The 26,926-nt window shown below is 43.3% G+C and overlaps 1 protein-coding gene and 1 long non-coding RNA gene across 7 annotated transcripts in view; one reads left to right on the top strand and one right to left on the bottom strand.

Moving 5' to 3' along the window:
• Positions 1-5,572: 5,572 nt before the first annotated feature.
• LOC310764054 (potassium channel, subfamily K, member 16-like) lies at positions 5,573-26,844 on the bottom strand. Of its 6 annotated transcripts, XM_083617182.1 has the most exons (7): positions 25,361-25,765; positions 24,438-25,320; positions 16,814-17,014; positions 15,444-15,564; positions 11,454-11,617; positions 9,663-9,825; positions 5,573-6,113 (listed from the first exon to the last, which is right to left on the bottom strand). In XM_083617182.1, the coding sequence occupies exons 2-7, from the start codon at positions 24,906-24,908 to the stop codon at positions 5,857-5,859; spliced, it is 1,377 nt and encodes a 458-aa protein (XP_083473308.1). In that variant the 5' UTR covers positions 24,909-25,320; positions 25,361-25,765; the 3' UTR covers positions 5,573-5,856. The 6 variants fall into 6 exon arrangements, with proteins under 6 accessions (XP_083473308.1, XP_083473310.1, XP_083473309.1 ...); XM_083617184.1 differs by lacking the exons at positions 24,438-25,320; positions 25,361-25,765 and adding an exon at positions 26,731-26,844; XM_083617183.1 differs by lacking the exons at positions 24,438-25,320; positions 25,361-25,765 and adding an exon at positions 25,834-26,148.
• LOC310766573 overlaps positions 20,954-26,926 on the top strand; it is a 123,015-nt gene continuing 117,042 nt past the window's right edge. The window contains exon 1 of the long non-coding RNA XR_014550264.1: positions 20,954-22,004. This is a non-coding gene — a long non-coding RNA (uncharacterized lncRNA). The remainder of the gene's footprint in view (positions 22,005-26,926) is intronic.

Here is a 26,926-nt window from a genome sequence, read left to right as displayed (position 1 = left end):
GCTCACTTGAATAATGGTTTCTCTTTGAAAAGTAAAATAAAATCCCTATAACTGAAGAGAAGCCAGACCAGCAAACTTTGTATAATAAGTCATTTTCCTGTGCTCTCAGTTAGAAGCATTGAGACCCCCTGGGTATAGGGAGGTATATAAATTCAAATAATAATAATTAGATGCACTCAAAACAGCATTTTCTGCATTGACTGGAAGGAACAGCAGAATTTCAGACAAGGGAGATCCCTAAACTCACCGGGAGATACCAGGGATTGAACCTGAAACCTTCTGCATTCAAAGCAGATGCTTAAATAAACAATAAACCTAAAGCTTCCCTCATCTTCACATCTATTATAATTGTTGCTTCTACTGATATCCCAACCTTCTTCCCACACTGGGGGCTCAAGGCAGCTTAGGCAAATTAAAACAGATAAATTGCAAAAAAACAAACCAACCCAAAAAACTAAGAACGTGAAAGAGAAGCTCAAAAGCAAGCAAGGTCTAGTAGAATTAAAATAGTATATTTTTTAAAAAAGCAAAAATTTCACAGGCAGCAAAGCATTGCTGCTCTGTTAAAAGCCCTTTCCTTTTAGGAACCGCCAGTAGCATTATGTGCTTTGATGTTATCTAGATTTCTGCATCGAGGGACCCTCCGCCCGCAACATCCACACCCCACCAGCCCAAGCCTTTGCTCATCTCAGTGAAGGCCAGCAGTTTGAGAAGTCAGCCTTTAAATAGCAATGAAGCTTCTCATCACCTGCAGGGGAGGACCAAATTGGCATAGGGAGGTGGTTAACCCTTGGCTCGCCCAAGCTGCTTTCTGGAAGGGAATCAGTCCTCTTACCTCATTAAGCTGCTGATAGCCCCACGGAGGCAAAAAAGGGAAGGACCAATATTATACCTCTTATTTTCCCCAGCAGAGCTAATAACAGATTATTTAGTTTCAGGAGTGCATTGGTACAAGAGAGAGGTTTCAGCTGGGAAACTGGTAATTATTATTATCATTATTATATAAAATAGTGTTTAAAAAAGTGAAAATCTGGACACTTGAGCTTTTTTTTTGCAAAAGCTCTGAAAAAAGATGAAGCTTTTGAGCTATGTTTTGGGGACAATTCACACAAAAAAGAGCTTTTTCTTTTTTAATGATTTTATTTCAGTTTTATACATTTCAATAGTTTTACAATCATTTTAACATTTCAAAACTTAACTTCCTTCCCTCTCTTTCTGCGGTTCCCTGAATTTGTTATATCTATCTATCTATCTATCTATATTCTGCACATTCCAAATTAACATAATGGTCTGGTGCATCTTATAGAGCGAAAAATACGGTAGTTACTCAGAAGTAAGTCCCACTGGATTCAATGGGGCTTACTCCCAGGTAAGTGGGGGGGCTGCATCTTAAATGAAACCTGACTATTTTCAGGGATGGGGGGAGGGGTCTGTGCAAGAACTCACTGTAGTAGTGATATACTATCTAGGAGTCAGCAGAATTTTGAGAATACCGTATTGGCCCGAATATAAGCTGCAGCTTTAAAATTGGAGGGGGGGGGGAGAAAAAATACCTGAATATAAGCCACTCCCTTCCTGGCTGCATACCGGGGGGGGGGGCATACTGTGTTGCCTTTCCCCTTCCTCGCTCTCTCCCTTTCTGGCCTTGGGGGAGAGGAAGGGGGAATAACGTGTGGGGCAGCACTGCTTCACCGCACTCCTGGCCCTGTTTGCTCCACTCTCCTGGCTGCATACCGTAAGGTCATGAATATAAGCCACACTTTAACTTTTCGTGGTCGGAATTTATTTATTTTGGGGGGGGGGAATTGTGGCTTATATTCGGGCCAATACAGTAACCCCCATGTGACAAGTCAGAAATTAGGCATTGGGTTAGAACAAAAGGACACATTCTATTCCTGTAAAAACACCAGGCAGGCCCCACAAATAACCCAGAGGTGCATTTTAAATAAAAGGACATATTCTACTCATGTAAAAACACCCTGATTTCCGGACTGTCCACAGGTCCAATTGAGAAGGCGATCGGGCTGCATCCGGCCCCCGGGCCTTAGTTTGCCTACCCCTGCCTTAGAACGAAAAGGTTTAGACCCTTGTTATGCATAATGGCCCATAACCATTCAACTTTAACGGCAAAGACTTGCTGGAGCTTTTTCAAAATGCAAGGGTTATATGCAGCACGTAGTCCTGAGCAAGCAAATCATATGAATACACTGAGTTTAGCAGGTTAGTCTGTATGATGCCCGAGTTGCATCTAATTCCTTTTTATATACATATAAATAAATTTTATTTTCAATGCAAAATTACAACAAAAATTACAAACATTGTATCCAAAATAATACTATGCAAACAAGAAAGAAAAACAGAACACAGAAAAGAAAAGAAAAAGCACACATCTACAAATAAAACCATATTTTCATTCTAATCTAGTCATAACATACATATTGACTTCCTTCCTTTGTTCTAGTCCAGCCCCCCCCCCCCCGGTTTAAAATCTAAGGGAGGACTCCAATGTAGATTAGCCAGGCCAGCTTCTTGGTAAATTGATGGGCCTGAGTATGGACGTTAGTGTGACAAAGGATGTGGCTTTGTGAGGGGGAACAAATGGATCCCCTCCCTCCCTGGCTGGTAGTGGGTAAGACAAAGTTTGGGGCAGTAGAGACAGAGCCCGGTCTGATTTCTGGTCTGTGACTGGGAGAAACAAGACTTTCTGGGTGCTGTGAGCCCCTCCATCTTAGCCTCAGGTTATATACCTGCCTGCGAGCACTCCAGTTGGAGAACAGCCTTTACCAAAGGTGCCATGGGCTTTGAAGACACTCAAACTCAGGACGCAAGGGAGAAACGTGCTAAGAGGAAGGCACGCTTGGCAAATCCACACCGTGATCAACTCCCGCCCAGAAACCCATGTCCCCACTGTGGAAGGATGTGTGGATCCTGAACTGGCCTCCATAGTCACTTACGGACTCACTGTTGAAACCGTGTTTATGGAAGACAATCTTACTCTGCTAGGAGTGATCGAAGCAGAAGAATGTGTAAATAAGCCATATATCCTGAAGACACCAAAGACTCTGCTGCACATCAAACTCTAGGTAAGGAAACCCTGGAAGCTTGCAGCACTTGGAGATTGGGGTGGCATGCAACAATATATAATCATCATCATCATCATCATCATCATCATCTTTTATTTATATCCCGGCCGAAGTCGGGCTCAGGGCAGCTATCATCCGATAGATAACATTAGTATGAAATCAAACAATAATTAAATTACCTCCTAAAAGCAGGTCAAATCAAATTGAAGTCTAATTAGATGGCTTTCTACAGGGTTAGGGTTGGGAACAGTAAATGGCCCAACTGTTTAAGCTGATCTTATATGGATGGGCCTGTGAGAGTGCTGGGAGGCCTCTTTTATTCGAGTTCTTATACAAAAAGAGAAGGGGAATCAAACCCTGACCAAAGACCTGGCGGAACAACTCCGTCTCGCAGGCCCTGCGGAAAGATGTCAAATCCTGCAGGGCCCTGATCTCTTGTGGCAGAGCGTTCCACCAGGCCGGGGCCAAGGCCGAAAAGGCCCTGGCCCTGGTCGAGGCCAGCCTAATCTCTCTGAGGCCCGGGATCTCCAAGGTGTTATTATTTGCAGACTGTAAGGTCCTCCATGGGGTGTACCAGGAGAGGTGGTCCCGTAGGTACGAGGGTCCTAGGCCGTACAGTGGTACCTCGGGTTAAGTACTTAATTCGTTCCAGAGGTCCGTACTTAACTTGAAACTGTTCTTAATCTGAAGCACCACTTTAGCTAATGGGGCCTCCCGCTGCCGCCACACCGCCACCGCACGATTTCTGTTCTCATCCTGAAGCAAAGTTCTTAACCCGAGGTAATATTTCTTGGTTAGTGAAGTCTGTAACCTGAAGCGTATGTAACCCGAGGTACCACTGTATAGGGCTTTAAAATAAAACATTTGTCATGCGATCCTATATTTCAGGGGAGGCTATACTTCAGGGGGTGGGCAACTCCCAGTTTGGGAGCTTAATCTAGCCACCAGACAATTTTTTTCTGACCCTTCAGGACCCCCCACTATTTTTGGCGACGGCACGTACCGTATTTTTCGCTCTATAACACGCACCAGACCATAAGACGCACCTCGTTTTTGGAGGAGGAAAACAAGAAAAAAAAATTCTGAATCTCAGAAGCCAGAACAACAAGAGGGATTGCTGCGCAGCGAAAGCAGCGATCCCTCTTGCTGTTCTGGCTTCTGGGATAGCTGCGCAGCCTGCATTCACGCCATAAGACGCACACACATTTCCCCTTACTTTTTAGGAGGGAAAAAGTGAGTCTTATAGAGCAAAAAATACGGTATATCTAAATAGTAGGTGAGGCTCAGCGCCCTGATGGGGTGTCCTGGGAGTGGGGAGTTTGAACGCCCATCTATCTTTTGATCAATGGGGGTGCAGCTGCCACCTCCACCTCAGCTAGTCTTCACTGTCTTGGTGAGAGGGGGGACTCTGTGTCTCTGTGTTCACAAGCAGGCATGGACATGTGAGGGTGTGCAGTGCTCACTGGAAGGCAAAGGCCAGTGTGGTCCTCAAGACAGAAAATTCCACCACTTCCCGCCTGCTTTACGTGGGGACCCTGTGCCTCTCCTGATGTTGGATGAAAATGCCCCTTAGAATCATAGAATTGCAGAGTTGGAAGGGGTTCCAAGGATCATCTAGTCCAACCCCCTGCAATGCAGGAATCTCAACTAAAGCATCCAGGACAGATGGCCATCCAACCTCTGCTTAAAAACCTCCAAGGAAGGAGAGTCCACAACCTCCCGGGGGAGACCGTTCCACTGCTGAACAGCTCTTACTGTCAGAAAGTTCTTCCTGATGTTTAGTTGGAATCTCCTTTCTTGTGACTTGAAGCCATTGGTTTGAGTCCTCCCCTCCAGAGCAGGTGAAAGCAAGCATGCTCCCTCTTCCATGTGACAGCCCTTGAGATATTTGAAGACGGCTCTCATATCTCCCCCAATCCCCTCTTTTCCAGAATAAAAATACCCAGCTCCTTCAACCACTCCTCATAAGGCTTGGTTTCCAGAACCTTGATCATCTTGGTTGTTCTCCACTGCACACATTCCAGTTTTGAGAATCCAAGTAAGAATTTCTCTCCTTAGTGCTAAAACACAATACATATCCTGTAATGAAGAGGCATTATAATCTGATGCAGAAAACCCAGCTATTTCACAGTTTATTAGGAATTACCGTATTTTTTGCTCTATGAGACTCAATTTTTCCCTCCTAAAAAGTAAGGAGAAATGTGTGTGCGTCTTATGGAGCGAATGCAGGCTGCGCAGCTATCCCACAAGCCACAACAGCAAGAGGGATTGCTGCTTTCACTGCGCAGCGATCCCTCTTGCTGTTCTGGCTTCTGAGATTCAGAATATTTTTTTTCTTGTTTTCCTCCTCCAAAAACTAGGTGCGTCTTATGGTCTGGTGCGTCTTATTGAGCGAAAAATATGGTGCTAACTTATAGACCAGCTAGCCAGTTTTTAAGGAATCAGTTGAATGTCACAATGCCATATAATTATAAAAAGCTTAGCGGACGTTCTTGCATGTAGCTGATTTTTATGTAATTTTTTTTAATAACAATTTATTTTCCAAAAAGATGACATCAAAAGTAAACATAAAAACAACAGTATATAAAGCTGATTTTTATGTAATAGCCACCCTCCCTCTCTTGGTTGCCGAAACATGGCTATTTCACAGTTTATTAGGAACTGCATAACTTAAAGAGCAACTAGTGAGTTTTTAAGGAATACGCAGAATGTCACAATAGCATATAATTATAAAAAGCTCAATGGAAGTTCTTGAGTACAACTGATTTTTATGTCAATCTCCACGAGACTGCAATGATGCACTTGTACTCTCCGTCACTGAAAATCTAACAGACTGACCCCTTTGGGACAGTGTTATGTTGTCCCCACTACTCTGTCTTCGTGCGCTGCTTCTTCTTCTTACTGGAGCTGGAGGTTCAAGTAATGAGGATACGAGGTCAAACAGCACAGCTATCCAGGCCAGACCAATGACGATCCAAGTGGCTGCGAGTAGCCGGTAGCCCACAAAATATGACCTGTCATGCTTCCTCCCTGGAGACACAGAGAAAAGCAACAGTAAAGTGTGAGGAGGTGATTTAAAGGACCCGCCAACTCAGACTTCCGGCTTCCGACGATGAGATATGGCAGCCTCCCAAGAGATCAGACAGACAGCTGTGCCAGTAATTCAGGGTTAAATAAGTAACCCTGACACACACATCCGGGGGGGGGGGAGCTGCGCCGCACCACCCGCAGACCGTAGGTTATCTGCGTCCAAGGCACGAATTTAGCAACTCTCCAATGTCAGTCTCGTCAGCCGGGAGTCCCCGCTTCCTAAAAATTAAAAGGTTTGGCAAAAAAATCCAGGCGTGTTATGGACGGAACGAGTTAAAAGAAAAATCTGCTAAACTACACAGTTGCTGGAGGCCAAGTTTCGGACTTTAAAAAGACTCCTTTCTTGTCGTTTTGATGAATGAGGTGAGCGGCTGCCGTACTTTTATATTTGTTATATTTGGTATTTCATGACTTGGCGAACCCCACCAAGAAAGAATTAATTACCTAAAGAAAACGCAGGAGGCGTAAAATAATTGGACTTATTGGCATTATCGCAGTCCTCAACGAAGAGCCCTGATCAAAATTGGCAGAACAAGATCAGATATGACCAGATCAGCTCAGGATGAGGAGGAAATATGGCAACAGTAGAAGCTCTGGCACAGTAAGAAAAAGGATATGACCAGAAAACGTCTCCTTCAATGGGGGGAGATTGGAGATATATTTTTATTGGAATTACAAAAGGGGTGTTCTTTACAGAGGATGCATTTACTTGCATGGAATTCAGTGGTACCTCGCGTTAAGAACTTAATTCGTTCCGGAGCTCCATTCTTAACCTGAAACTGTTCTTAACCTGAAGCACTACTTTAGCTAATGGGGTCTCCTGCTGCCGCTGCGCTGCCGGAGCACGATTTCTGTTCTCACCCTGAAGCAAAGTTCTTAGCCTGAGGTACTATTTCTGGGTTAGCGGAGTTTGTAACCTGAAGCGTCTGTAACCCGAGGTACCACTGTATTACAGTTTGAGAAGAGAGTGGTGGTGAACTCTGGATGCCTGCCAGCTGTCCGAGGGCCCCGGAGAGCTGGTGTGGGTTTTTATGGAAAAACCGGAACAATCTTTGTGTGACTTACTGATTGCCAAGTACACTCCTACAATACATTTGAAACATTAAAGATCAAAAGACAGTGCGAAGTCGCTAATGAACTTCAAGCTTGGATGGAAGTCCAGAGCCTACTAGAACAACAATCAGCAGAAAAAGGAGGGGTCATTGAAGGAGGACTGTGCTTCAAAATATTAAGACTGAGAACAATGTGGAAAAAGCCCTCTGCATGATTATAGAAATAAGGAATGGTCAAATAAAACAAGATAGTTATACCAGCAACTGATTGACCGAGAGAGGAAATTGTCAATATCAGGACTGGAAAATTGTGAAGTAACAAAGAAGACAGCAGAAAGATAAAGGATGGACATTTAGCTCTTGAATCCAGAACACGGGAAGTCCCATTGAAATTAATTAATTCGGATTATATCATTCCTATTTTGTTTTTGAATGTGGAAATATTTGGTTTGATTTGTTATTAATAATGTTTTTTAATTGGAAAATGAATAAAAATTATTTACAAAAAAAAAAGAAGAAAGGACTCGCCAACTCAGTTTATCTAAACTTCGTTAGGTCATGTTCACACCATACATTTAAAACACATTTCTACCACTACACATAGGAAACTACCAATGTCCTATTTGTGATGGTTTAGGCTCATGATGATGTTTGAGCCTGTAAAGGCTTTGGTGTGGTTGCACTACCAAATTTCCAATCAGTGCACATCCTGTAACTTCCTGCTCAGTGATGATGATGATGATGATATTAATAATAATAATTTTATTATTTGTACCCCAACCATCTGACTATACAGGGGTGCCTTCAGATGTCTTCTAAAAGTTTTGTGGTTCTTTATCTCCTTGACACCTGATGGGAAGGTGCCACCACCTCTTCCTGGTTCCCTGTATCCTCACTTCTTGCAGTGAGGGACTGGCCCCAGGCCCTCAGAGGTGGACCTCAGTGTCTGGGCTGAATAATGGGGGTGGAGACGCTCCTTCAGGTATACTGGGCTGAGGACATTTAGTGCTTTACAGGTCAGCACCAACACTTTTGTGCTCAGAAACGTACTTGAATAGAAGTATAACCACCCCACCCAACCCCACTTACCATTCCTCCCTCCACCTCTTTCCCCCTCTTTTCTTCCTAATAGTTTAAACCAATTCATGAACCAAGAAATTGGTTCACTAATAATGAACCATGCGTTGTAGATATTACTCCACATTTATTATGCTATTTTTGTGATATACAAATGACATGAGAAAACTTGGTATACTTATTTGTATAACATTATTCTTGTTTATAAAACATAATAATAATAATAAATAATAATAATAATAGAAATGTAGAAACATTTATTTTCATCCCACATTTGTTGGCAACAGTTTGTTCCAGTTGTTGGCCTCAGGCAGCAGTGGTTGCAGTTGCTAGAATGGTGCAAAATCTATTCATTTTGTTAGATTGTGCCCAATTCTCCAGGTCATTCTGAATTCTGGTTCTGTCTTCTGCGGCATTAGCTATCCCTCCCAGTTTGGTGTCGTCTGTGCATTTGATAAACATCCTCTCAATTCATTCATCCAAGTCATTTATAAAGACAAAACCCTGTGGCACCCCACTTGTCCCTTTTTTGCAGGATGTCAACGAACCATTAATGAGTACTCTTTCGGTTCGGTCAGTCAGCCTGCTACAAATCCACCTAACGGTTACCTTCTTCAACCCACATGTTACCTGCTTCCTCTGGAGAAAATCATGCAGTACTTTGTCAAAAGCCTTACCAAAATCAAGGTATAATATGTCCACAGCATTTCCCTGACCCATCAAGTTTGTAATTTGATCAAAAAAAGAAATGAGATTCTTCTGGCATGACTTATTTTTGAGAAACCCATGCTGGGTCTTAGTAATCGCAGCATCCTTTTCTAAATGCTCACAGACCAAATGTTGAATTATCTGTTCTAGGATAGGGATGTCCTTAATAATAATAATAGTAACAATAGCAACAATAAGTTTATTGTTTATACCCAACCCATCTGACTGTGTTGCTCCAGCCACTCTGTGTGGCTTCCAACATATAGAAAAGCATAATAAAAAAGTAAACTTTAAAACACCTCCCTATACAGGGCTGCCTTCAGTTGTCTTTTAAAGTTTACTTATCTCCTTGGCTCGTGGGTCATAAAGCTCCATACCCTTCAGTATTTCTCCAATGAAAATAGGGACGTCTTAAGGAAAAGCAGGACATTCCAGGATCAAATCAGAAACTAGGATGGCTTCTGTAAATCCAGAACTGTTCCTGGAAAATAGGTATACTTAGAGGGTCTGTACTTGAGAAACTTAAAATATGGTTTGGGTTCCAAATTATAATCATTGCCAACCATCATTTTGTATGACACCTGATCTGAGCTTTCATATTCTTCAGCACAACAGTGAAGCCCACAATATGAAAGTATTTTGAAAGCCTTACCTATTAGATAGTCTCCAAAACCAATGGTGCTGAGTGTAATAAATGTAAAATAGACGGCTTCACTATAATTCCAGCCCTCCATCCATTGAAAGAGAAACGAAGGCAAAATAAGAAACATTTGAATCCCCAAAACCACATAGAAGAAAAGATATTTTGCTGTTTTCTGAAAGATAAAGCAAAAAAGAAAATTAAAAAGGTAGGTTTGATGCAACAGAGCTCAGTGTTCTTGGCCTTCAGCCATGCACAGGGATTTAAGGCTGCATTAACAGATAAATAACAATAATTCCACCCTAGGTAGACTTCATCTGGAGCACAATACCCAGTTCTCCATTCACATGCAATTGCTTGGTTCACATGTAATGACACATAAGCCAAGCCACGGTTTAGTGTGGCAGTGCAAGGGTGCAGGTGTTGGAGAAAATAATAATTTAATAAAACTGTATTTTGAACATTGAAATTTTACAGTACAGAACTAGCTGCTTTGAGGTACTGTGCATAGTGAATGTCCGTTCGCAAACACTGTTCGAATCTATGGGTGCCACTGTATGCCTAAAACAAGAATCAGCTAGGCATGGCAATTGTGATCAGTCTTGAATTGTTTTGTAAAAAAAAATATTGAAAGAGGACATTGGAAAACTTGTAATGAACAGAGAAATTAGTCAAAGTCTTAAAAAAGAAAGACACTGAAAAATGGTTGTATGTAATCACACGATATTATGATGAGGGCTGATCTGAAGAACCAAATTATTTGAATTGGTTCAGGATGACGACATGGGGTTGCACCTGTTAAGATTGCTGTGATCCTTGGATTGGTGTGTGTAATCTAGAAATGTATAAAGAACATGGCTTTGGATGTGGTTCTTTGCAGCCTTCTTCTTATGTGTGAGGCTGTCCCTATGCATCCTTTTCTTTTGGGTTGCTGTGTGGGGAAGCTACAGTCGAGGAACCTCCTTTTAAATTTCTCCAAGACAGGCTCCAGGAGAGGAGATGGTGGCTGCTTTGGCCACAAACTAAGGCATGGTTTGGCTTAGCATGTTTGTCCAAACTCAGGCTCATTATTTGTGCCTGCAGACAAACCACAAGCTGTAAGCAAATAAGAAACCTTCATTTTAGAAACAAGCAAGTATCTAAAAGCCTTGGTCTGTTGTAATCCCGTGTTAACTTGGCAAACTGGATTTTCTAAACATTGAAAAAAATGGAACTATAGGGGAAAGTAATCTCCGAGTTTGTAATATCCAAACTGTGTTGTACATTTTGTTAACGTTTACGCTTCAAAAGGTGACAATTCAATTTTTGTTCAGCAATTTTTGCACCCACCCTCACACCCACTAACATTTTGGAGAATTAAGAAGCATTAAATTCCATGAATTTGAGAAGATATATTTTGCAAATTTATACTGGAGCCATTTTCACTAAAGGCAAACAGCTGTGTTCCAAAAATATGTACTGCTAAAACAAATAATTTGGGGAGTTTCTCTCATTCCTATTTGAAGGCAGAGCTCGAGTTTATCTTCCTTACTTAATTAGAGGGCATAATTCACATGTCTAATTTATTCTTGTCTTCCTCCTATTATAGAGCCAGCTAATTATATATGCATATGTATATGCAATATAATAGAAGAAGAGCCCTGCTGGATCAGGCAAGGGCCCGTCTAGTTGAGGATCCTGTTCTCATCGAAGCTGACCAGATACCCACAGGAACCCTGCATACAGGACTTGAGAGCAGCAGCAGTCTATGTCACCCTCAGTCTTGTGACTGGTAAGATTAGAAATTATCTCCAGATGAATTACCTTGTTTTCTTTCCAATACACTTTCTCTGCACAGGTTTCACAGATTCTTGAGACAAAAAAGCCAATATAGTTCAAGCAGATGAGGTTGAAGGGGATTCCAAAGAGAGCAAAAATAACACAAAAGATCTGACCATCTGCTGTTTGAGGACAGAGGTTTCCATAGCCTGTTAAAAGATTAAGAAAGGGTTGCAAAGGACGTCAGCAACTGTCGATTTGCCAATTACCTTCAGATTTTTCAGTTCTTCAAAATTTGTGACACAGTTATTGGATTAAAAAACGAATTACAAAATTCTTATTTGTTTTGGGATAAATTTAGAAATGTATTTGATGATATGTCTTTGGTGATGAAATAGGGCAAGCAAGGAGCGTATCAGCGTATCAGCTAGAGGAACCACCATCGTGCCCAGATACCCCATAACAGCCCTCAGTGTAAGTCTTCTGCTCAGAAAAACCTCCATTTTAGTTTCCTTTGCAGTATCCCTGCCAAGAAAACTCCATGGACAAAGATTACCATAACAAAAGACAACAGTGGAAAGGACCTAACAGAAGCAGAAGACATCAAGAAGAGGTGGCAAGAATACACAGAGGAACTATACCAGAAAGAAATGGATGTCTCGTACACCCCAGGTAGTGTGGTTGCTGACCTTGAGCCAGACATCCTGGAGAGTGAAGTCAAATGGGCCTTAGAAAGCACTGCTAATAACAAGGCCAGTGGAAGTGATGATATTCCAGCTGAACTATTTAAAATTTTAAAAGATGATGCTGTTAAGGTGCTACACTCAATATGCCAGCAAATTTGGAAAACTCAGCAGTGGCCAGAGGATTGGAGAAGATCAGTCTACATCCCAATCCCCAAGAAGGGCAGTGTCAAAGAATGCTCCAACTACCGCACAATTGCACTCATTTCACACGCTAGCAAGGTTATGCTTAAAATTCTACAAGGCAGGCTTAAGCAGTATGTGGACCGAGAACTCCCAGAAGTGCAAGCTGGATTTCAAAGGGGCAGAGGAACCAGAGACCAAATTGCAAACATGCGCTGGATTATGGAGAAAGCTAGAGAGTTCCAGAAAGACATCTACTTCTGCTTCATTGACTATGCAAAAGCCTTTGACTGTGTCGACCACAGCAAACTATGGCAAGTTCTTAAAGAAATGGAAGTGCCTGATCACCTCATCTGTCTCCTGAGAAATCTCTATGTGGGACAAGAAGCTACAGTTAGAACTGGATATGGAACAACTGATTGGTTCAAAATTGGGAAAGGAGTACGACAAGGCTGTATATTGTCTCCCTGCTTATTTAACTTATATGCAGAATTCATCATGCGAAAGGCTTGGCTGCATGAATCCCAAGCCGGAACTAAGATCGCCGGAAGAAATATCAACAACCTCAGATATGCAGATGATACAACCTTGATGGCAGATTGTGAAGAGGAATTAAATAACCTTTTAATGAGGGTGAAAGAGGAGAGCGCAAAATATGGTCTGAAGCACAACATCAAAAAAACGAAGATCATGGCCACTGGTCCCATCACCTCCTGGCAAATAGAAGGGGAAGAAATGGAGGCAGTGAGAGATTTTACTTTCTTAGGCTCCATGATCACTGCAGATGGTGACAGCAGTCACGAAATTAAAAGACGCCTGCTCCTTGGGAGAAAGGCGATAGCAAATCTAGATAGCATCTTAAAAAGCAGAGACATCATCTTGCCAACAAAGGTCCGTATAGTTAAAGCCATGGTTTTCCCAGTAGTGATGTATGGAAGTGAGAGCTGGACCACAAAGAAGGCTGATCGCCGAAGAATTGATGCTTTTGAATTATGGTGCTGGAGGAGACTCTTGAGAGTCCCATGGACTGCAAGAAGATCAAACGTATCCATTCTTAAGGAAATCAGCCCTGAGTGCTCACTGGAAGGACAGATCCTGAAGTTGAGGCTCGAATATTTTGGCCACCTCATGAGAAGAGAAGACTCCCTGGAAAAGACCCTGATGTTGGGAAAGATGGAGGGCACAAGCAGAAGGGGACGACAGAGGATGAGATGGTTGGACAGTATTCTCGAAGCCACAAACATGAGTCTGACCAAACTGTGGGAGGCAGTGGAAGACTGGAGTGCCTGGCGTGCTCTGGTCCATGGGGTCATGAAGAGTCCGACACGACTAAACGACTAAACAACAATGATTTGATATCATAATAATGTGGCCTATATTGGAGTGTTATTAATGAAAATTAATAAAAATTATATCTAAAAAAAAACACCAGAATTCAATTTGGCTGCTGGTGTAAGAAGAGGCATTAATTAAGAGGCTGAAAAACAAAGCAAAAAGCTTATCTTAAATTATCGATGCTCAATAACGTTTACCAATGGATAAGGATGATCTGCTTAGTTTAAAATCATCTTATATTACTTTTAACTCTCCATTCCTTCAGTGAGATTAAATCCATTAGCGTGGGAATAATAATATAATTGTAATTTATTATTTATGTGTCACCCATCTGACTGGGTTGCCCCAGTCACTCTGGGTGGCTTCCCCTGTCCCATAGAAACAATACTTCGGTCTTGTCTGGATTCAGCCTCAAACCGTTGGAAAAGGGATAGACACAAGTTTTCAAAGCAGGGGCTGCTAAGGGAGAGATGAACAGAACTCAATATGGCAAAGACATGGCTGAACACACCATTGATTGTTAGTATCATCCCACAGTTATTGCATAAGCAATTGCAAGAGTTTAGTTTGGTTTTTATTGTATGTTGAAAAGTTTAAATATATAACCAACATGCTCCATGCATTTGTAAGGACCAGACCTGAGTTGTTTTCAGCTGAGATCCCATGAAGATTTTGCCAAGGACCTCAGAATAATCAGAGACCCAATTAGAAGACTAATAGTATCTACTGATTGAAATTTGCAAGTGGAAAGAGTCAAGAAATGAAGACTCCTGGGATACCTCAAGTCCAAAGGCTGAGAAACAGATAAGCCCTTCTCTTGGGTCTCAGAAGCCGCAGCTTTATGGCCTGCACTCGAAGAATGGATTATTTTATCCCTAGCACACTTGAATCAACAGTTTGTGCTTCACACCAGAAAGCTTACCCAGAGCTTTCCAAACGGTGTGTCGCGACAAGTTAGTGTGTTGGCTGCAGTGTGTAAGTGTGTCGTATGAATGCTGGAGAGGGGTTAGTTTAACCACCGGTTTGCTAAAGGTAAAGGGACCCCTGACCATTAGGTCCATTCATGACCGACTCTGGGGTTGCGGCACTCATCTCATTTACCATCCCACCGGAGCGGTACCTATTTATCTACTTGCACTTTGATGTGCTTTCAAACTGCTAGGTTGGCAGGAGCAGGGACCGAGCAACGGGAGCTCACCCCGTCACGGGGATTCGAACCACCGACCTTCTGATCGGCAAGCCCTAGGCTCTGTGGTTTAACCCACAGCGCCACCTGCGTCCCTCTACCGGTTTGCTAGTAAAACTCAATTACTGTGTCACAAATTGATGCATGTATAAAAACTGTGTCACCAACCTGAAAAGTTTTGAAAGCTCAGGATTAAACAGTGCTAAAATGGTAGGTTCGCCCTCTCATTCAGTGCATGGTTTTCTGCATTGAAGGCATTCATCTAGACATAAAGGGTGTGTGGTTTCTTGAGTGTATTTTGTAGCTTACTTGAAAGAAGTAATTTGCATTGGGAGACTGTCATGGGGTCAGTTGCACCTGGTGGGATTTGAACTTGTTTCCCTAGCCCAACTACTTTCCACAGGGTGGTTTTAATAATAGGTAGACCCCAGAAGGGTAGGGAATAAATAACTAATCAGGGAATGGCCTCATTGGGCATATAATAAATGAACTATTTATTTGGCCAGAAAGGGCAAGACAAAGATGAGATGTGAAGGATGATGAAAGAGCAAAAGCAAAGCCTGCACCTTAACACTATTTATCTAATCGAGAGCAGTTGAATGCCCTGCATACTATATTCGGGGAGAAGCCAGAACCAAATGACAGTACCTATTGTGGCTAACATAGTTCCCACGAAGAAGAAAGAATTAGTGAAATCCCAGCTGCTGTATTTATCATGAGGTTTGGTTCCTGTTGGATCTATTCCCAACCGAACAGCTTTTACCAGTTTCTGCAATTGAAGGCAAGACTCAGTTTGAATATTCCAACAATAAGAATAGCCTCTCCTCTGATTATCACTAGATACTGCTAACCAAATTGCTATGCACTCAGAAGGGAAGTTCTTCTGGATCCGTCGAGCAACCATGGCATTTCTTTCAGCCAGAACTTTCTGGAACTCATTTCTGGCACCTCTCAAGTAGGAGCCTTTGCCGTTAGAGGGGAATGAGGGAGGTTTCTCTCCCTTGAACCCAAGAGAGGGTTTTATAGCAATGCATAAATGGCTTGGCTTGCCTGTCTTCATAAATTCTTTTGGACAGAGTCTGCTTGGAGTATTGGCTCTCCCATATTCTCAGTCAACAAAACAATGGTGAGACGGCATCATCTCCCATCCTCTGTTCTAAGGCACAAACACACTTTTCAAGGCAGTTAACCAGACAATGATTCAGCTTTTCTGCGACCTTGAACAGAGTCACCTGTTTTGCAACTGCTATATGACGTATGTTCTCCTTTCCCCAATATAGTGGTACCTCGGGTTAAGAACTTAATTCGTTCTGGAGGTCTGTTCTTAACCTGAAACTGTTCTTAACCTGAAGCACCACTTTAGCTAATGGGGCCTCCTGCTGCCGCTGCTGCAGGATTTCTGTTCTTATCCTGAAGCAAAGTTCTTAACCCGAGGTAATATTTCTGGGTTAGCGGAGTCTGTAACCTGAGGCGTATGTAACCTGAAGCATATGTAACCCGAGGTACCACTGTATATTCTTTGCAAAATATGTTTCCCAACAAATGCAGTACAAATGGTAACAAAAACCTGCTCCTTATAACTGAATCAGAGCAAACGTCAATTTGGGTTTACAATGGATTGTCGTTAACAAGCTGGTTTTCACAAGGAAAGCCCCAGAGTAACGAAATGGTGCTCAGACACGGAGCTTTAAATCATGGCCAGGCTTGGAGAGAGTGGAGGAAAGCTCAGTGTGGAGAAGCCCATGCTGCCTTCAACAGTGTTGGCAGAACAGAGCCATAATGGGTAGTAGCCATGCCTTGTCTTATCCTCCAACAATTTGCCTAATCCTCCATGGGGATAAATTTTCACATGCAGAAGGAAGGGTGAGTCCTTATGGCTCTATGCTGGCCACTGATTCTGTCCCCACCTCAATTCCCACCTCCTAAACTGTATTCCCCCCATATATACTTTCTGATCTCTCAACCTCTGGTGTCCTGCCATGGTCTGTCATTTCAGTCTTGCTAAAGTAATGCCTTACCTGTATGAATACCTCCACCTCTTCTGGGCTGAGAGCGGTGTAGTTTGAAAAGAATTGTGCTTTCATACGAAACGTTGCTTCTTCTAGTCTTTTGTGGTGATCGTTCTCCAGAAGCTCAATGACAAGGGCACCCATCACTATGTAAGTCATGTAGCCAGCCAGCAGTAGTATGCCCTGCTTCCTGCTGACACGCATCTTGTCCTGTGTGGGAATGAGAGCCAAGGAAGAAGCAGACACAAGAGCAACTATAGTTTAGTAAGCAAGTCCTTATTTGTCTTGACCCAGACTCAACAGTACAGCCCCATAGCTGAGCACTCTCCATAGCTGGACCCAAGCTAACCAAATGAATTTCAACAGGGACGAATGTAAGGTTCTGCACTTAGGCAGGAAGAACCAGATGCACAAATAGAAAATGGGGGACACATGGCTAAGTAGCAGTACATGTGAAAAGGATCCAGGGGTCTTGGTGGACCACAAGCTGAACATGAGTCAACCGTATGTTATTAATACCACAAGATTTATCTAAATTAGTATCGTTAAACATCAACAAAATGTAAATGACATTCCCAGAGGAATTGAAGGAGGCAGTGGTGCACCCACTCTTAAAGAAAACATCATTAGATCCTTTAGATCTATCCAATTACCGCCCAGTTTCGAATCTTCCGTTCCTGGGTAAGGTGATTGAGAGAGCGGTTGCTGAACAGCTTGGTAGGTTTCTGGATGAAACATCAGCTCTGGATCCATTCCAGTCCGGCTTCCGCGCTGGTCATGGGACCGAGACGGCTCTGGTCTCCCTAACAGATGATCTCCGTAGGCAGCTGGACCGAGGCAGGTCGGGGCTGCTGATTCTTTTAGACCTGTCAGCAGCCTTCGAAATGGTCGATCACGAACTCCTGGACCACCGCCTCTTCGATGTGGGGATCCAGGGCACAGTCCTTCAATGGCTGCGCTCGTTTCTCTCTGGTCGGGGACAGAGGGTGGCGCTTGGGAGGGAATTGTCATCGCGCCACTCCTTGGTGTGAAGAGTGCTTCCGGGTGTGATACTCTCCCCGATGCTTTTCAACATCTTTATGCGCCCCCTCGTCCAGATTGTCCGGAGTTTAGAGTTGGGCTGCCATCAGTACACTGATGACACCCAACTCTATCTGTTGATGGATGGCCATCCTGACTCGGCCCCAGACATACTAATCAGATGTTTGGAAGCTGTGGCTGGATGGTTACGTGGGAGCCGGTTGAAGTTAAATTCTTCGAAGGATGGATGGCGGCTAACAAATTGAGGTTGAATCCTGTTTTGGGGGGACAGGAGACGGGTGGGTGTGGAGGACTCCCTGGTCCTGAATGGGGTAACTGTGCCATGAAGGACCAGGTGCACAGCCTTGGAGTCATTCTGGACTCCATGGAGGCACAGGTCAATTCTGTATCTAGGGCAGCTGTTTATCAGCTCCATCTGGTATGCAGGCTGAGACCCTAGCTGCCCACAGACTGTCTCGCCATAGTGGTGCATGCTCTAGTTATCTCTCGCTTGAACTACTGCAATGTGCTCTATGTGGGGCAACCTTTGAAGGTGATCCAGAAACTACAACTAATCTAGAATGTGGCAGCTAGACTGGTGACTGGGAGCGGCCCCCGAGACCATATAACACCGGTCTTGAAAGACCTACACTGGCTCCCAGTACGTTTCCGAGCACAATTCAAAGTGTTGGTGCTGACCTTTAAAGCCCTAAATGGCCTCGGTCCAGTATACCTGAAGGAGAGTCTCCACCTCCATCATTCTGCCCGGACACTGAGGTCCGGCACCAAGGGCCTTCTGGCGGTTCCCTCGCTGTGAGAAGCCAAGTTACAGGGAGCCAGGCAGAGGGTCTTCCCGGGAGTGGCACCCGCCCTGTGGAACGCCCTCCCCTCAGATGTCAAAGAGAAAAATAACTACCAAACTTTTAGAAGACATCTGAAGGCAGCCCTGTTTAGGCAAGCTTTTAATGTTTAATAGGTTATTGTATTTTAGTGTTTTGTTGGAAGCCGCCCAGAGTGGCTGGGGAAACCCAGCCAGATGCACAGGGTATAAATAATATATTATTATTATTATTATTATTATTATTATTATTATTATTATTCGAAGACAGAGGTACTTTGGCTGGGTCAGGACGATATGGGATTGGGGGGGCAACTCCCATCTCTTGCGGGGGCACAATTAGTGCCAGCACTGTCCGTTAAGAGTTTGGGTGTAATCTTCGACACCTCCCTTTGCATGGAGGTGTAGATTGCAGGCTATAACAAAGGTGGCATTTTTTCATCTCCGCCTAGCTAAGCAGTTGGCTCCTTACCTCTATTACCCTGACCTAGCCACTGTGATCCACGCGACGGTCACCTCCAGTCTGGATTATTGTAACTCACTCTATGCGGGGCTGCCCTTGAGACTGACCCAGAAACTCCAGCGGGTGCAGAATGCCGCGGCGAGACTCGTTACGGGGTCCTCGCTGCGGGATCACATTCACCCAGTGCTATACCAGCTGCACTGGCTCCTGGTGGAATACAGGGTCAGGTTTAAGGTGCTGGTTTTAACCTTTAAAGCCCTATACGGCCTAGGACCCTCATACCTACGGAACCGTCTCTCCTGGTATGTCCCACGAAGGACCTTATGGTCTTCAAACAAAAACATCCTGGAGGTCCCAGGCCACAGGGAGGTTAGGCTGGCCTCAACCAGAGTCAGGGCTTTTTCGGCTGTGGCCCCGATCTGGTGGAACGCTCTGTCACAAGAGACTAGGGCCCTGCGGGAATTGACATCTTTCCACAGGGCCTGCAAGACAGAGCTGTTTCACCAGTCCTGTGGCCAAGGCTCTCGCTTTGGTAATCCTCACAGAACTCTAGCCCAATTGTTGCCATTAATTTGATTTAAACTGATTTTATAATGAATTGATTTTAGAATGCTGTATTATTTTACTGTTGTTAGCCACTCTGAGCTCGGCTTTGGCTGGGGAGGGCGGGATATAAATAAATTATTATTATTATTATTATTATTATTATTATTATTATGAGGTATCAATGGATATCAAGAAATGGCAGACATTGAACCTGACCCTGTGGGGGAAAGTCAATGCTCTTAAACTGAACATAATACCTAGACTAGTTTATATCTTAAGAGGAATTCCAATTCACAAAATTAAATATTTGTTTAGAAAATATTTGGGAGAGAGCCTTTGGGACTCTTCAGTTCCAAGAATATCGATTCAAAAAAATCAAATATTGATAAAGGAAGGAGGATTTGGGATCCCACATTTAGGACTGTATCACTAAAAAAGACTGAGACTGATGAAATGGAAAAATAAAAGTGAGACTCCCTTCCACGATTGGATTTAAGACATACAAACTTGCAACATATGAGCAACTTGCGTTTAAAGCAGACTTGCCGTGGACAAATTCAATGATATGTTGAATCCATTCTTACAAATACTGTACGTAGTAGGTTAAGATCTGGTGAATTAGAATAACAACTCTGTAAAGGATACAGTTTTGTTTTTCCTCTCTCCCCTCTTTACTTTGCCTTCTATATGGTTTTAAAAAAAATTGTCTCTAGAAAATGATTGCAAGGAAGCTCTCAGATGACAAAACCATATGTGAATATGTTGCTAGAAAAACTCGAAAAAAATCTTCTTCATGTCGTATAGGCGTCTAAAATAAAAGATTATATTGACTGTGCAAAAAGCAACTGCTTCAATTACTTCTTGGGAAAGTTGTTTGGAGTGTTAGGATACTGCATGTCAAAACACACTTTCTCTTTCCAGGTTTGGTTTGGTTTTTTTTAAGAAATACAGTTCATTGGGAAACATGGAGGAAGAAAACCAGGAGGTTTTGTCATGTTGGAGCTAATGTGTTTTCCCACATCCATAACCAGCCCCAGGGTCATTTGGAGGAGGGAATTGAAAGGAGGGGAGAGGTCTTTGCTTGGCTCATCACTCACCCTGATAGGGACATTCGATTCCAAATCCTCTTAAATGATCCACTTCTTTTACTTCCAATATCTGATGGGAGAGTTTCAGTGCTTCCCTTTCACTAGGTAGCTATTTGGTAGGAGCAGCCTGACCACATCTTCATGGGCTCTATGAGGTCATGGGTATATTACTCTCTTTTGTGGACTGGCTTACCTGGTCCTCTGTGAGGTCATGCCCTCTGTACCTGCTGTGCTGCTGAAAGCCTCCAGGTCTGAGAGGCTGGTAGGAAGATCAGACCACAGTATTTTAGAAATGTACAGGGGCCAAATTTGACCTACTGCTACTTCGAGCAATGGGAATGCTCATCAGATTTGCAGATGGCACCAAACTGGGAGGGGTAGCTAATGCCACAGAAGAAAGAATCAGGATTGGGGGTTGCCATTTGTCCTCTTTGTCCTCATGGGCATTTGTCCTTATAGGCAGAGTCATCATAGTGATCCATAGTTAAAAGCAGAAGTCAGCAAATGTGTCCTCTTTTTTGCAACCCTACATTGAGCCCCAGCTAGCAAAATGAATTGCAGTAGGGACAAATGTCAGGTTCTGCACTTAGGAGGGAAGAACCAGATGCACAAATATAGGGGGTGGGGCTGGACAATCTGGCTTACTAGCAGTACATGTGAAAAGGATCTAGGGGTTTTGGTGGACCACAGGCTGAACATGAGTCAATAGTGTGATGCAGCAGCAAAGCTAATGCTTTTGTTAAACCCTCAGAATGAATAAATGCTAGGATTTTGGTTAATTGGGATATGGATTAGAACATATTCTGCAGAGCTGTTCCAGACAGATAATTCCTGGGCTGGCTTATGCAAATCAACCTGGCTGACCCAGGGCTATCAAGAGTACTATAGGGGTCGTTAACAATACAAGGGAACTTCCCTCTTGACCCTAGGTGTGAACAAAGACTGGGGATTTGGTAGGTTGCCAGGGAGCCTGCTCTGGGGGAAGGCAAGGGGTCTCTGGGGGGAAGAAAGAGGGGGGAGGAGAGATCCATCTTGGAGAGAGAGGCTGTATGCCTGTACTGCTGCCTCTTGAACTGACCATGCCATAAGATCTAGACTCCTTCCATGCAGACTGAAGGTTTAAATAGCTGAATAAACCCTATTTCTTAAAGTACAACAGTTTCCGCCGTGTCTTCTGTTCTCCAAAGTGACTCTCGGCTACATATCAACAGAAGCATAGTGTCCACATCACAGGAAGTAATAAAGGTATCCAGAGTCTAGAAGCCAAACCTGATGAGGAACGGTTGAAGGAGCTGGGTATGCTTATTCTGAACAAGAGGAGATAGGAGAATCATCTTCGCATTCAGGAGGAGCCAACCATTGAACCACGCTCAACATAGAGGGCGCCCAGCCCCCTGGCAGCAGATATTGAGGGGGCTGAAGACCCTTCCGTCCCTGGAAGTTGGGGTGCCTGTCCTAAATCCCGTCAGCTGGCAGACCATAGGAAACAACCTTAAATCAAGTCATATAATTGGTTCATCTGGCTGAGCATCAGCAACACTGGCCGGCAGAAGCTCTCCAGGGTTTTTAGTCTTCCCCAGCCCTACCTAGCGGGGCTAGAGGTAGAGTCTGGAACATCTAGCATTTAAAGCACGTGCTCTGCCACTAAACTGTGACCCTTCCTCATCTCTTGAATATCGGATTATGCCTTCAGAGCCTTTCCAGGCAATCGGTTTCTCCCAGAAGGAATACTGTGGTGTTTCTAAATTGCAAGGGGAGGTACAGCCATCTTTCTTCCAGTTAGCATCTCTTGTTGCAAGTCAATTGCATTTCCCCAGATATGATCCACAGCATTTGATCTCTGTGAAATGCACCCAGCTTGAACTTGCTTTGCACTAATGAAGTGCTTTGTGGCCTGGCAGCACCATCCCTGTGATAAACAGCAGTCCTCCCTTTTTCCTGCGCCGTGTTATGACTCTCATTTAAAACCTTTCTATATCTGAGGGCTGGGAAGAGAGGAGCATTTGGGTAGCTGTTTAAAGACAAACGCCTCTGAAAAGGCAAGGAACAACAGCAATGCCATCCTCTTCCCTAATAACTAGGATTGACTGATCTCATGGGGCCAGTGATGTACAGTGGAACCTCAGAAGCCAAATGCCTTGAAACTCGAACGTTCTGGCTCCCAAATTTCAGGACTCCCCCGCACCCCCTCCATGGAGTCCCATTTTAAACATTTATTTCTACATAGTCTTCCATATTCCAATTTTTATATCAAAATATATTATCCATGGTAATTGTTACACTACAAGTGAAATCAAAATCCTGCTAATATTTCCATCTGCTTACAGTGATCTCCTAAATAACTTATAATCCCCCCCCATCTGAAACCCAAAGTTTACCAAATGTGAAATATATCTGCATATTATTGTAATGATCTCAGGCAGGTAAGCAAGTCACGATAAAAATTTATGACTATCTGGCAGTTTTATGGTACGCTTATTTACAAATTATACCCAGAGCACGGCTCTGAGCCTGCCGCTCTTTGCTACGAGTCGGTCACTTTGAGTCTCCGTTCCTGTCACACCACGGAGGGTGCCAAAGTCCAGACCTTCCTCTTTCGCACTTCTATTGCACTTTAACCCTTTCAGCCCTTCTGATTTGGGGAGAAGGTGGGTGGATTCCCTCCCGCTCTCAGAAGAAGAGCCCTCTGAACGCTGTTTCTCTGCTGGTTGCATAGCAAACCCCTCAATGCCGTCTATCTCCCCCCTTCCTCCTGCCTGCAAGCTGTCCAAGTCTGTTGCTCTATCTGAGTCTGGGAACTCTTGGTGAAGGGGGGCCGAGCTAACCCACTCCTGCTCTGTCTGCATTCTGTTGTCTCCAGAGTCAGACTCTGGCTCTCTCTGTACTGGCATTCCTTCATCTTCAGAGTTTGACTCTTCCCAGGCATTCGATTCAGCCACGTCCCTGACAATTATTTTCAGCTATCCTACCCCACTAATGAAAATAGTGCTGTGCTGTACTCTTAAGAACATCATCAACACCCCAAGATGGCTTGCTTCCCCATTCTGTTTCTAGGCCAGGGAAGACAACAAGGAACCTTGCAGTACCTTAACAGCATGAAACAAGGTAAGAGGAAGATATTTAGCTCTCCCAGAAGCAGAGCGTCTCTGCAAATGTAGTAAACAGAAACCTGATACTTTGGAGCATATTTTCTTTTCTTGTGATTTTGGCATTTATGCCAGAAGACAATTATTAGAGGCCTTACAACTCAACAGGCTCAATTCTGTGCCACCAACGGTTCAGGACCTGCTCTCAGACAGGAATGATCAAATTACTTTAATAGTGGCTGAATTTTTGAGTGCTGTCCATGTAGAAAGACTAGGCCATTATAAAGAGATTTAGTGGTTCTTAATTGATTGGCGATGTGGAAGTGTTATATTGTATTATTTATGCAAATTGATTTTCTCTGGCGTTAAAGATCTGACTGGGACAAACCTTGTTATGCTGAGCTCGTATTTTGCACAATTTGTATACGGTGTTTGTTTGATAATGTGTGGTTTGCTATGCCTAATAAAGGATTGACTTATTATATGAGCCACCCTAGCCACTAGAAGGCTGTGAAAATTTGTGACCTTCCTCCTGACAGTGGTGACAAACTACTCCTTTAGGTTTGTATTGTGTAGGAGTGGTCCGCCTTACAGGGTTGTCGTTCTGAGTCCCAACTTTCTCTCTGAGTTTCCAGTCATTACTTTTCTTGAAGGGACTGGGTACTAATGCTCCCCCTAAGTCTCCTTCGATTTCATCTAACAAGGTAGAGACTTCAGTTACTGTTTCCAGTTTCTTATCTTTAAGGAACCAGCGTAGGTGTGCAGGAACCTGTCTATAAAATTGCTCTAAACTGATCAACTGTTTAAGTTCATCAATGGTTTCAATTTTACTTCCTTCCACCCATCTGTCCAGAGCTTTATCAATACGGCTACTCAGTTGGGCATAAGTCTCTCCTGGTTTTCTTTTAATGCCGTGAAAGACTTTTCTCCTTTGCTCTGCAGTTAAACCAAACCGCCCTTTCATTCTTTCTTTGAATGTGAGATAATCAGAAATTTCATCTTCTCTTAAAGCTGAGTATATTTCACTGAAAGTTCCACATATCTGTGGGTGTAAATACAGCATCCAGTTTTCCTCAGGAATATTTAAGTCCTTACAGGTCTATTCAAAACTTAGCAGGAATGCCTTTGACACACTTAGGGAAATCTCTTTACATTAGCTGAGGTAAAGTCTCCACCCCTACCAATGGATGTGGCAGTTCTGCTCTCAGCTTAATTTCCTCCATTTTTAAAAGAAACATGTATTTTTCATAGGCCATCTTGGCCTCCCTTTCTCTTTCTTCTTGGGCTAATCTGGCATTTCTTTCTTCTTTTCCCTCATGAGCTAATCTGCTCTCTCTCTCTGCCATATCTCTCTCAGCCTGTATCTGTGCTGACCGAATGTCAGCTGCAATTCTGGCCTGTTCAGCTGCTAATTTTGCTTTTTTCTTTCCTTTCTCTGCTTCAACTTATGTCTTTCTTTCTTTCTTTCTTTCTTTCTTTCTTTCTTTCTTTCTTTCTTTCTTTCTTTGCTTCAACTTTAGACAATTCTAATACCAGCCTCAGCATTTCTAATTCAGTATTAGGATTCTCCTCAGATGCAACAGCTCCCTGTACTGGGTCATCCCGAGTCTCTTTTGCCTGGCGCTTGCTGGCCATTTTCTGACAGAAAAAAATTCTTCTTTCAATAAAATAACCTCAGTACTTTATTAAACTGGATGTTGTATATCCGTGGGCACGTTTCTGTGGGGTTTTTAACTTCGTATCACAGCGCTGCCACTACTTAATATGCAACGGCGCAATGGCTCTCTCCCTCCCTGGCGCCGCTGCGCCAGCGCTCTGTTTCCCTTTCCCTCAGGTGAAATCCCCAATGGAGAATGAATCACGAGCGACAGTCACTATTTTCCGTCACACCATACCACTCTTCTTTTCAGAAGTTTGATCAGCATCGAGTATGCTCTCCTCAATGCTGATCAAACTACAAACTACATTACTTCTGGTAAATGAGCCACCTTAGCCGCTAGAGGGCCATGAAAATTTGTGTCCCAGACTGTTTCTTGTCTGCCCGTGTTGTATCTGAAACCCGAGGAGCACATTGGTTGCCAGATGTGAAATACATTGGCAATATTTGCATTAAGGGGCATGACGAACTCAGATCTATTAATTTTTAGTATGCCTGTTCTTACGGCCTTTTAAATGTGTTTGTTCGAGTGGAGGGCATTGTTTTGTTTTGGGCTTTGTTTTAACTATTTGTTTTGTCCTTTTACCCTGTATTTTTTTCCATGTGAATCTCCCTGAGACCTTCAAATGAAAGGCGGTGTATAAATTTAATAAAGAATGAAAAAAATAATTAGTTGGCTACAGCCCCTTGTTGTCGTTGTGGGAGTGCCTCCAGCTGTATGGGAGCTGAACATCCAAGCATCAAAATTGAGATGGAAGAATCTCCTTTCCCAAACTGAGCGGTAGAACATCTGCTTAGCAGGCAGCGAGTCCTGAGTCCATCCTCCAGCATTTCCAAACTCCTACTTGAAATTCTGAATTGCTCCTCACGGTCAGTCTAGACAGTATTGTGCCAAATGTCCCAATGGTCTGACTCTGTGTTAGGCAGCTCCCCGTGTTCCTAAGCATTCTAAATGGAGTGCATTTGTTAAGGAATGCAGACTCTCCAAGTTTCCATCCCTGTTTTTGATATGATCCTTAGGATGTCCCTATTTTCACTGGAGAAAAGCTGGAGAGTATGGGAATGACTCCATCTCACTAAGAACCAGCAGGCTACCAAGAAGCTGGGAATAATGTGGGATGTAACTTGCCCAGTTTCCCTCAATATTGTGGACCATTGTTCTTTGAATATTGTTGAAACAGAACATAGTTCAAATTCTGCATTGGGTTGAGATGAAATCTCTCCTTACCCGGATAAATAAATTAGAACTCTTTCCCCCCCAACATATATTTTTTTTCAAGGGAAAAAAGAAGAAACAATTTAGCACAGCATCCACAATGGCTTCCATCTGCAAAGCATGTTTTATCTATGCATATAGAATGTTTTTGTTGTGTGTTTCTCTGGGTATTACAGTCATACCTCGTGTTGCATTTGCTTCAGGTTGA

The sequence above is a fragment of the Podarcis filfolensis genome, assembly GCF_964270895.1.
Source record: "Podarcis filfolensis genome assembly, chromosome: 1".
Taxonomy (NCBI): Eukaryota; Metazoa; Chordata; class Lepidosauria; order Squamata; family Lacertidae; genus Podarcis; species Podarcis filfolensis.
Note: the sequence above shows the minus strand (reverse complement) of the source record. Positions and strands in the feature narration are given on the sequence as shown.

Excerpts from the sequence above, each read along its gene's own strand:
- LOC310764054 (XM_083617182.1), bottom strand. The coding sequence starts at position 24,908 with ATGCTGTATTTACACCCACAGATATGTGGAACTTTCAGTGAAATATAC. Across the intron at positions 9,826-11,453 it reads TGTATTGGAAAGAAAACAAG|AAAACAGCAAAATATCTTTT; the intron begins GTAATTCATCTG and ends TTTATCTTTCAG. Across the intron at positions 6,114-9,662 it reads TTTTGGAGACTATCTAATAG|GGAGGAAGCATGACAGGTCA; the intron begins GTAAGGCTTTCA and ends CTGTGTCTCCAG.